This window comes from Cebus imitator, unplaced genomic scaffold (genome assembly GCF_001604975.1).
Source record: "Cebus imitator isolate Cc_AM_T3 unplaced genomic scaffold, Cebus_imitator-1.0 Scaffold240, whole genome shotgun sequence".
In the NCBI taxonomy this organism is placed as follows: domain Eukaryota; kingdom Metazoa; phylum Chordata; class Mammalia; order Primates; family Cebidae; genus Cebus; species Cebus imitator.
In genome coordinates, this window is record NW_016107555.1 from 46,646 (window position 1) to 58,100 (window position 11,455).

Sequence of the window (11,455 nt, forward strand, 5' to 3'; positions counted from 1 at the left end):
CCATGCCCAGCTGATTTTTTGTATTTTTAGTAGAGACGGGGTTTCACCATGTTGACCAGGATGGTCTCGATCTCTTGACCTCGTGATCCACCCGCCTCGGCCTCCCAAAGTACTGGGATTACAGGCGTGAGCCACCGCGCCCAGCCTCTAATTTTTTTTTTTTTTGAGATGGAGTCTCACACCGTTGCCCTGGCTGGAGTGTAGTTGCGTGATCTCAGCTCACTGCAACCTCTGCCTCCTGGGATCAAGTGATTCTACTGCCTCAGCCCCCTGAGTAGCTGGGATTACAGGTATGTGCCACCACACCCAGCTAATTTTTTATTATTTTTAGTAGAGATGGGGTTTCACCATATTGGCCAGGCTGGTCTCGAACTCCTGACCTTGTGATCTGCCCGTCTCAGCCTCCCAAAGTGCTGGGATTACAGGCATGAGCCATCGTGCCCAGCTGCCCAGCTAATTTTTATATTTTTTGTAGAGATGGGGTTTTGCTATGTTGCCAAGGCTAGTCTCAAACTCCTGGGCTAAGTGTTTCTCCTACCTCAGCCTTCCAGAATGCAGGGACTACAGGCGTGAGCCACTGTGCCAAGCCATGTTAGTCTTCAGTACGCCTTCTGTCGTTGCTGACAGCCCACAGTCTCATGCTCCCTCCAGCCTCTCCAGCCATCCCTTCCTGGTCTCTGGCTGGCTCTGCCTCCTCAGCTCAGTGCCCAGATACCAGCTTTTCCCAAGGGCTCAGCCCCAGGCATTCTCCACCTCCTACTCTCGCTCCTTGGGTGACCTCATCCAGTCCCTGGCTTTAAGAGCCCATCGCGATGCAGATGACCACAGATCCTGCTCTAGCACAGTGCTAACTGGAGCGCCAGACTCATCTCCCACTGCCCCCTTGCTGGGCAGCCCTACCTGGGTGTCTGACAGGCACTGCGAGTTCAGCAGTGGCCGGAATCCTGGACGTCCTCTGGCAGACAGGCCACTCCCATCTCCCTGTCTCAGTGAATGAAACCACATTCACTCAGGTGAAAAGCCCAGGAGAAAGCCTGGATTCCTTTCACCCACTCCGTTTCCAGCCCACCCTCAAGTTTGCCGGCTCTACTGTCCCACCCTCAGTCCGCCCGCTTTGGTCTCTGTTGCTCCCATGAATCCAAACCATCATGGCCTATCCTCCTGTCCCTCCAGCTGCCATGCAGCCAGGGGTCCTTTAGAAGCCTACAATTCCCATCACAGTGGGGCTGGACAGCTCTCTTGGGGACCTTCCCTTTGCACCTGTGACCGTGTCTACCCCTCATAACACCCTGGTTACAGTTCCCTTTCAGTTCCCCCCAAAAGCTAGACTTGTCCTATTTCTGGGCCTCTGCCTGAGCATTCACAGACCCTCAGGCCTCAGCTTTGATAAATGTCAGCAGCAGCCTTCCCGACACCACCTGGATTACAGCAGGTCCCCTGGCTGGCGCCCTCACCTCCCACTGTGCTTCCTTCCCTCCCTCAGTGTGTCTGCCCTGGCCAGCACGTGGCTTCCATCAGGGCAGGGTCTGGCTTCTACACACCACACAGTCCTGGCCCCCGCCAGCCACTGGACCTTAATAAATACTTGAGGACCAAAAGAATGACGCACTAGGTGGGCCCATGAGTGTCGGCACAGTGCTTTCTGAGGTTTCTGAGCTTAAGGCTGGGCAGCAGCTGGCTCTGCTCCCTTGAGATTCCGGTGCCTGCTCTCTTGCCAGGTTTCAGGCACCTGTGGATGAGCAGTCAGAGAGTCTACAAAACACGCAGGATGACAGCAGGAACAGCGTGGCGTTAGCCAGGTAAAGCAAGTCTCTCTAAATGAGAGCGGGCGTGCGACATGGATTCCGAGGCCAACAGGAGGACAAAGGAAACCAGGCTGCTTTTCCCCCTTTGATTCCAGCTCTGGGGCCTCAGCTGGGCATCTTTGTAGAACAAGGGGTCAGAGAGGCTCTCGGCCTGGATGAGTGACTTAAACAAGTGACCTTGTAGATAAAACGGGTGTGACTTTGATAGACGGGACCCCATCTTACCATTATAAATAGCCACGGCTGCTGCTAGTGTCTGCCTTCACCACTGGGACCTGCAGGTACTGACACCAGGGGACTCGGGTCACTGACATGAGAAAGCGACTGAGGACTGTTCCCCAGAGCCACGGTGTGTGCCCCAATACCTGACAGAGGAAGAGAAGGCTGTGCAGTAACACCCACGACACTGTCACAGGCTGATCTTTCTGTATTTTGCTCTCAGGAAAATGTACTCAGTAACAGGGTGGGGGACAGCACTGTGGAATCAGAGAGGCTAGCGGGTATGCTGAGGGTTGCTGAACTGGCCAGAGTCACAGCATGGCTGGTGACAGGGCAGAGTCTGGCCCCAGCCTCCCTGGCACAGCTGTTTTTTTTTTTTCTGCCTCCTGGGTTCAGGCAATTCTCCTACCTCAGGCTCCCGAGTAGTATGGGTGGCATGTGCCACCATACCCGGCTAATTTTTTTATATTTTTAGTAGAGACGGGGTTTCACCATGTTGACCAGGCTGGTCTCGAACTCCTGATCTTGTGATCTGCCCGCCTTGGCCTCACAAAATGCTGGGATTACAGATGTGAGCCACCGTACCTGGCCCGCTGTTTATTTAGCTCAGATGCTTCTGAATTCTGTCACCAGAAACCGCTGACACAGCCTGATGGTTCAGCAACTCACACCCATCCCTGGGGACAGGCTCCTACTCAGTAGTAGACAGGATCCTGAGACAAGCCTTCCTGGTTCTGAAGGCATGCTTACTCACTGGGGCCTTCCAGGAAGACTTTCCATTCTGAGAGCTTTGGCTTGAGAGGATTTTAGTGCAGGGATACAGTGAAATGGGGGAGCGGTGTGGGCTCACATGAGACTGTCCCTTTAGGAATAATCCAGGAAGTGTCCCAGAAAAGAAAGAGAAGACATCAGAGTCTAAAGGAAACACCTGGGCTCTGAACAGCCTCTCGGAAGAGCTTCTACCGAAAAACAAGGACCATCACAGACCCAAACAGAAAAACGGGAGCAATGTCTCCACATGGAGGGAACACCCGACTTAGCAAGTGGGACCGGTCCCCATGGTCAGGCTCTTAGAGCAGGCATCAGACTGGGACACTGGAGAGAAGGTTGTTCCCATGATGGTTATTTTAATTTTTTTGAGATGGAGTTTTACTCTTTGTTGTTGTTGCCCAGGCTGGAGTGCAGTGGTGCAATCTCAGCTCACTGTAACCTCTGCCCCCCGGGTTCAAGTGATTATCCTGCCTCAGCCTCCTGAGTAGTTGGGATTACAGGTGCCCGCCACCACATCCAGCTAATTTTTTGTATTTTTAGTAGAGACAGGGTTTCATCATGTTGGCCAGGCTGGCCTCCAGACCTCAGGTGATCCACCCACCTCAGCGTCTCAAAGTACTAGGATTGCAGGCGTGAGCCACCATGCCTGGCCAACGGTTTTTTGTTTTTGTTTTTTGAGGCAGAGTTTCGCTCTTGGTGCCCAGGCTGGAGTGCAATGGTGCGATCTCAGCTCACCGCAACCTCCACCTCCTGGGAATCTCCTACCTCAGCCTCCAGAGTAGCTGGGATTACAAGTATGTGCCACTACACTCAGCTAATTTTTTGTATTTTTAGGAGAGACGGAGTTTCTCCATGTTGGTCAGGCTGGCCTTGAACTCCCGAACTCAAGCAATCCTCCTACCTCAGCTTCCCAAAGTGCTGAGGTTACAGGCATGAGGCAGTCCCCAGCCGGTTATTTCTTGAAAAGGTAATCACTTTAGCTGGGCATGGTGGCGCGTGCCTGTAATCCCAGCTACTCAGGAGGCTGAGGCAGGAGAATTGCCTGAACCCAGGAGGCGGAGGTTGCGGTGAGCCGAGATCGCGCCATTGCGCTCCAGCCTGGGTAACATGAGTGAAACTCTGTCTCAAAAAAAAAAAAAAAAAGAAAAGGTAATCACTTGTCAATCGTGAACCTGGCAGCTCCAACAGGTCATAATTTCAGATTCTTTGGCTTGGGCTGTTTTGCTTTTGCCCGTGTTTGTATGGCACGAAGTCTTCGTCCTTGTCACAGTGGCTTGTGATGACTCCCAGTCCCCATGGAAAACATTCAGGGAGTGGCCATCCAGGAAGAAACCCCTCACCCGTTCCACTCCTATGCACCGAGTGTCCGTGTGCCACGCCCTGTGCTGGGGCAGGGCGTGCTCCATCAGGCTGTGCCAGTTTGAGTTGCAGGTAACAAGACTCCACTGCTGAGTAGCATCTGCCCTATCACAAAGGAATCCAGTTTCTCCGGAATTACAGTCCCACTGTTAACTTGGTGCCACTGGAAAGTCCCACCCAGTAATCTGAGCAGTGACTCACGGAAGGACGAGGAACCCTTGTTCCAGCTTCTCTCCCTTTCCAGCAAGTGCAGAGCTCCTGCAGCCAGAGGTTAGCACCTGGCCAGCTTACGTGGCAGATGGTCTCGGTTACAACTCGCTGCTTTCCCAAACTACCGCACCCCTCCTGCATCTGCCTTCCATTGATAGCGACGCCCTGGGCAGCAGCAACGTTTCTTCTAGTAGCTTTTTCTGAGCAGTTTTCCTTTTCTCTGGAGTACCCTTTTCATTTAGAGGAGTTTAATAAATGCTTTTAAAAATTAACCCACATGACCTAAAATTGTAAAAGTTTTTGATGCCCAGACAAGTCACATTTAAGCAAATTTTCAGCTGATTCAGTGGTTAACAGCAAATGGGTCTACGTGCTAACACAGACCAGCACGTTCAACACATAAACACATCACTCACATCGATGTCCACTTCCCCTACATCTGCTACTTCAGAGCACTGAGGTTCCCGTTCCAAGGCCTTAGAGACCTCTGTGGTGGCCTGCAGGGCAAAAGGAATTATCGTTACAACTGGTTAGGGATAGAAACCCAGAAGGAAATTGAGGGGGCAAAACACACGTGGTTTGAGGCTGAAGGCTTGAGACTTTTCTTCCCCAGGAGTGACATGACCTCAGAGTTTCTACATCCCATACAATCACACCACGGCTCAGAGTGTAATCAAGTGCAGTTTTATTTATTTAAGAACTGGAAAGAATAATCAGTATCTGTGAAAGAAAATCCAATTTAGAATATTTAAATAAACATTTCTGTATGTAAAAAGAGTAGAATAATTACTCCATTAAGTTCCTCTCCTTGCAATGGGACAGACCGCCTCTACTGCAGATGGCCGGGTCTTCCAAACCCATGGCAGGTGCCACATCTTCTGCAGCAGGCGCCCAGAGAATAAGCACTTCCCACCACGACAGAGAGGTCAAGGTCTTCTAACCTTGCCAAACCACTACAAAAGCAAACTATGGTGGGCAAGCCCAACTACCTAAGGCAGGAAGAAAGTGCAGCGAAGGGACAGTGGTGTGCTGTGCCTATCGTGAGCGGACTGCTGGCAGCCAGCTGTGGCCGAGATCTTACTAAGCCTAATCGGTTAATGCAACTTCCTGGTTCAGGAACGTTTTCCCTGTCAAAACAACCCCTCAGATTGGTATATAAACAGAAGGGAGCCTACTTTTTAGGCTTAAGGAGCAGCTCGCACCAGCAAAGGGGTGGCAGGTGGGCCACTACCTCGTTTTCTGTCCTGCTAAGAGGCTCACCCCGTGACCTCTTCTGTAAACTGCCACTCAGCAGTAGCCTGCAAGCCCTCACGAAAGGCTTCACTTTATGCTGTTTCCAAGTAGCTTTGTTCTGGGCAGTACCTATTTTCCATTTAAGAATCTCCACTTTAAAACCTGCAATGGAAAAATAAATCTCTTGACAGCTTTTTAAATGAGAAAATTGGTGATGTGGCCTTGGCAGCAAATACCCAGAAAAGCCTTTACCTCATTAACCTGATTCTCTGCCGCAGGCCCCACCACTGCTGAATTTATAAAGCTAAAAATAATCTCCAGATCATGGAACTAAAAAGAAGTCAATCACTTGCCAAATCCTGCCCTCAAGGAGTTCATATTTTATCCCTAAGCAATTGCTAACTTCTGCCCTGGGATTATAAGGAGGGTGGGAATGTTCTCTCACCATCCCCACCCCTGGAATTCCTCTTTAAAGCAGGCTACAATGTCAAGTTTCCCCTGGTGTCGGGCAGCATGTCACTGTGAAACCCTAAGACCTGCCTCCTGGGTTCCTTCCAGCGGATGGGCCCGGTGTGAAGGTGGGCTTTCTGGCCTCTGGCAGATGGAGGGCGGTATTAAATGCCAACACTATCAGTCTTACCATCCACAAGGCCGGGGGCTGCTAACAGCTGCCCCAGACCTATCAACAAGAAAACTTCATGGCTCCCAATGGGAATGGAGGCTGGGCCCCATGCTACTTAGATACAGAGGAAAGAACTTTCCCTCAAAGAGCTGGGGCAGGCTGCCAGAATCTAACTACATCCTCTCCCAGTTTGCAGTTCTAGGAAGTGGAAATTTGCTGCCCTAGGCATGGTCTAAAGGACAAGTTTAGAACTGATTCAACTCAAGTTCCCAAACAGAGCGAGTGCCAGTCGATGTCCCACTGGGGATCCTTCACTCCAGAGAGATTCTATTGATGGCTCGGTCACCGCCTTGGCTAGAGTCCCACCGCACGCCCATTTTGAGGGCCAATGGACAAGTCTGTCTGATTTTCAAACCAGCAGGTGTCACACTAGTAATCAATGAACCCGTAAGCCTCTTTGGTATATATAACAATGAAAAAATTCATTAAGCCATGAAATCTAGAAATAAGTCATATTTCTTAGTTGATAAAATGCTTTTCTGAACATACATTTTAGGTATCTGGCACAATTAACCAAATGTCTGCCCATGTTTGTGTAGCTTTTTTACAGTACAGATTTCATTGATGTCACCCCTGCATCTGAGTATTAAAAACATTTGACATTGTTATTCTCAGTCCTCACAACACCCCTGTGAGGTAGGTGGTATTGACCCCATTCCACAGATGGGGTGGTCTAGGCACGGAAAGGTTTAGTGGGTCCTCACAGGCTGCGCGGTGGGGTGACAGAGTGGTGCTCTGCACCCGCGCCGACACCGCCTTCACATTCACACTTCATCAGGCCACCGCAACACCGCGTGGCAGGATCTCACACTGAGGCCAAGTTCCTGTCTTGTCCAGAATGAAGCCAGCGTCTCACCTCTTAAAGCTTCGATGTGTGACTCAAGGCCAACTGCTCTCCCAAACTTGCAAAACAAACATATTGACTGAATCTTGGCTGGGACTATTTGCACTATTGAAGATTATTTTTGAGAGTCAATCTGCTTGGATTTGTCGTTGTATATGCTTAAACCCCTTTGGAAAACAGTTTGAAATGATATGAGGGGCAATGTAATTTTGAGAACAGAACACAGAAAACAAGAGTTCTGAGATTTACATTGAAATTGAGAATATAAGCTATGGTAAAATGAGAATCAAATCCCAAATAAATGGAGAGCAGCACTTCACGGTGTTTAACACCGTGCACAGAGCAGGCATTTGGTAAGCACTTCTTGGATCAAGAGAAACTGACACTCCTTTGAACCGCCTGTCACTAACAACAGGAGCCAGGACCCCCAGGAAAGCTGGCCAGGGCCATGGTCCCCTTGGCCTGGGGCCATAATCACACAAAGCCACTCGGCCAAATAGTGTGGAGGTATCTAGGCTTACTTGCTGCAGGATAAAAGTTGAGCTAGGAACACCAAGCCAGTCCCCTTGGAAGGTGTACTGCTACTTATAAAAAATAGATATGTAGCTACGATTAAATAGATGAAGGGCCAAAGCATCCTATGAGGAAGTATCTTTCAAATTGTCTAGATGTTCATGCAGTGGACAGAAATAAAGAGGTTAAAGCGGTTTGTTTTTCGGTTAAATGAAAGGCTGTAAATGCATTTTTAATACTGATAAGCAGGGTACCCGCTACCCCTTTCTGCTGTGGAAGTGTTGCTGAGGACAGAGTCCATCTCTCCCAGGGAGTCCTGGTTATCCTTTACTTACACTTTGGCCTCGGGGGCAGTGGCGTGTGGCCTGGGTTCTCCCCAGGTCACTCTGGAGGGCGCTGTGGAATATTGCTGTGATTTGCCTCTTACTGGTATTTCACCCACGTTCCACCTTGATTCAGCACAAGGACAGGCTGCTTCAGTGGGGCCTTGGGTCCTCAGGCCTTCTGACCGCTTGGTCTCAAGGGACATTCCAGAAGAGTGACTAGTGACATACAAAACGATTAAGAAAATCCATGTCGCAGCGGCCAACCGGAAACAGTTTTGTCCCAGGCTGCACAGGGTCGGAGGCCCCAAGGTCACCGGAGTCACTGCCCATCACAGGTCCACCTTGACCCCCTTTATGAAAGGCAGGCCCGTGGGCACCCTCTTCTTATACTCCAGGTACTCCTCTCCAAAAAAGTGAATGAGTGAGATTTCTTCTTCTTCTATGCGATCACGGAAGAACCGCCACACTGTCAGGGCATACCCAACGCCACAGATGGGGTTACACAGCATCACCTGACAGAGGGAGACACCGGGGTCATCAGGGTGACCATGGGATGACACCTTGTGCTTTGGCAGGCACCTCTCTCTAATACCCAGAGGATCTCTTTGCCCGTGCCCTCCTGAGACTGTCAGGGTCTCTGGGAGCAGTACTGTCACCTCAGCGCCCAGAGCTGCAGGCCTCTCTTACATGCTTTTCTGTTGTAGTCTTACATGAGACAAATCTGAAAATCACAAGATCAACCTCTGGGATTTCAACCCTCAGCTCGGGGAGACAGCAATGCCCCCACCTCCTGGTGTGAGCTCCCCAACATGGGGTCCTGTGCATGCTGCCTTCCTGCCCAGGACCCCTCATACACAAACGCATTTGCTTACACCACAGCTGTCCAGGCCTCTGCCTCACACCCCCACGGCCTCTGCTTTAGCACAAGATACAGGGCACCCAACTAAGCTTCCGAAACGCGCCTTCCAGCAGATCACCTCTGTGCTCAGCTCCAGCGCCTGAACCCCACCTCCCGAGTCTGGGTTTCCGAGCCCAGAAAAGCAGCATTTTGCCCACTTCCCCAGTCTCCTGTCTTCCCCATGCTGTGCCCAGTTTGCCTCTTACCTCTTTTTTCCCCCTCAAGACAGGGTCTCACTCTGCTGTGTGGAGTGCAGTGGCGTGATCATGGCTCACTGCAGCCTTAACCTTTTGGACTCAAGTGATCCTCCCACTTCAGCCTCCCAAGTAGCTGGAACTACGGGTATGTGACACCAAGCCCAGCTAGTTGCTGTATTTTTTGTAAAGACAGGTTTTCACCATGTTGTCCAGGCTCATCTCAAACTCCTAAACTCAAGTGACCCTCCTGCCTTGGCCTCCCTAAGTGCTGAGGTTACAAGTGTGAGTCATCACACCCGCTTGTTTGTCCACTTTGTTTTTGAGACAGGGTCTCGCTCTGTCACCAGGCTAGGGTACAGTGGCACAATCATGGCTCGCTGCAGCCTTGACCTCCCAGGCTCAAGCCATCCTCCTGCCTCAGCCTCCTATGTAGCTAGAACTACAGAATGAGCCACTACACCTGGTTAATTTTTTTTATTTCTTGTAGAGATGGGGCTTCACTATGTAGCCCAGCTGAACTTGAACTCCTGGCCCTTTCTTCTACTTTTAAGAACATCCTGGCTGGGTGCAGGGGCTCAGGCCTGTAATCCCAGCACTTTGGGAGGCTAAGGTGGGCGGATCACCTGAGGTCAGGAGTTTGAGACCAGTCTAGCCAACAGGGCAAAACGTCGTCTCTACTAAAAATAGAAAATTAGCCAGGTGTGGTGGCCTGTAATCCCAGCTACTTGGGAGGCTGAGGCAGGAGAACTGCCTGAACCCAGGAGCCAGAGGTTGCAGTGAGCTGAGAATGCCACTGCACTCCGGCCTGGGCAACAGAGACTCCTTCTCAAAACAAAACAAAACAGTCCTTCAAGGTCAAAAGCATTCTCCAGCTTCTCAGGGAACCACTCACCTACTCCTGCCCACTGGTCCCCTACGGGCATGCATCTTCCCCAACATACATTTTATTTATGCTTTCTACACATACATTTTAGGTGCCGGTACAGCCACCTGGAGAGCCAAGCCCACGTCCTGACTTCTCATGCCTTCTCTTATTCAGCACTCACTGTGCTCCCAGCGCTGCTAAGCCGTTTACCATCATTACACTGTTCAACTCTCATGGCAAACCTTTGAGGATACACTACTATCCCCACTTTGCCTTTTTAAATTTTTACTTATTCATTTTTTAAAGACAGGGTCTCACTGTCCATATTGCCCAGGCTGGACTTGAACTCTTGGCCCAAGCCACCCTCCCACCTCAGCTTCCCAAGTAGGGGGAACTACAGGCATGTGCCACCATTTCTAGCTACTCCCACTTTAACATGAGAGGGAGGGGAGGCCAAGCAGTGAATGGCAGAATCAGGACTGGCCCAGTCAGTGACTCCAGGGCCTGTGCCCTCACATCTGGCACAGCTTGCTGGGGACGCCCTATAGCAGGCTTTCTCGACAGTAGACTGCAGCCCATTACTGAGCCATGAAACCATGTAGAGCATCATGAATAGCATTACAAATAGTAAGACAGAAAACAGTGTTTTGTACACAGTAAGGGTAAGTCTTATTCCAGGAAAGACATGCTGGGGCACATGTGTATATGATTTTTGACCCCCAAAAAATCTAGGGCAAAAAGGTATGGAAAACGCTGCAGTTCTAGAGCACACATGTATACAGTAGGCAAGCATTTATGGCAAATTACATTATTCAATCATAACCAATTTGTTCCCAGGGAAGGTGATTGTTAATGTGGGAGTTTTACATTTTCAGAAACAAAAATTTAAAGTAAATGCTATGTGATAATTGGCCCCAACTATACCATTAGGGTTCACCAGAGAGTCACCAAGGACCATGCATTGCTGATGGGATGCCTGAGAGATCTCCAGATTTGCCCAAAGACTCAGAGAGTTTTCCGAATTTTCCAAAATCTATTCACATTCTTTGGCCAACTTTTTCTAGAACCAAGAGTACAGAATCAAGAGATAGTTTCAAAAAATAAGGCTTGGTGCTAGGCATGGAGGATCACACCTGTAATCCCAGCATTTTGGGAGGCTGCAGTGAGAGGACTGCTGGAGCCCAGGAGTTTGAGATCTGCTTGGGCAACACAGTAAGACCCCATCGCTAAAAAAAACAAAAAATTAGCTGGGTGTGGCCAGGCATGGTGGCTCATGCCTGTAATTCCAGCACTTTGGGAGGCTGAGGCAGGCGGATCACGAGGTCAGGAGATCAAGACCGTCCTGGCTAACATAATGAAACTCTGTCTCTATTAAAAATACAAAAAATTAGCTGGGTGTGGTGGCACACGCCTGTAGCCCCAGCTACTAGGGAGGCTGAGGCAGGACAATCGCTTGAACCCGGGAGGCAGAGGTTACAGATCGCACCACTGCACTCAAGCTTGGGCAACAGAGCGAGACTGTCTCAAAAAAAA

At 50.2% G+C, this 11,455-nt stretch overlaps 2 protein-coding genes across 2 annotated transcripts in view; one reads left to right on the forward strand and one right to left on the reverse strand.

Annotated features, from left to right (window-relative positions):
- The window catches only part of RNF207 (ring finger protein 207), a 13,579-nt gene extending 10,361 nt beyond the window's left edge, over window positions 1-3,218 (forward strand). The window contains exons 12-13 of the mRNA XM_017498274.2: window positions 1,719-1,799; window positions 2,893-3,218. Coding sequence (XP_017353763.2) covers window positions 1,719-1,799; window positions 2,893-3,064 — 253 coding nt within the window. The 3' untranslated portion in view covers window positions 3,065-3,218. The remainder of the gene's footprint in view (window positions 1-1,718; window positions 1,800-2,892) is intronic.
- A 1,811-nt stretch (window positions 3,219-5,029) lies between these two features.
- The window catches only part of ICMT (isoprenylcysteine carboxyl methyltransferase), a 15,081-nt gene continuing 8,655 nt past the window's right edge, over window positions 5,030-11,455 (reverse strand). Inside the window, exon 5 of the mRNA XM_017498276.2 lies at window positions 5,030-8,474. Within this exon, the coding sequence (XP_017353765.1) occupies window positions 8,292-8,474 (183 nt within the window). The 3' untranslated portion in view covers window positions 5,030-8,291. The remainder of the gene's footprint in view (window positions 8,475-11,455) is intronic.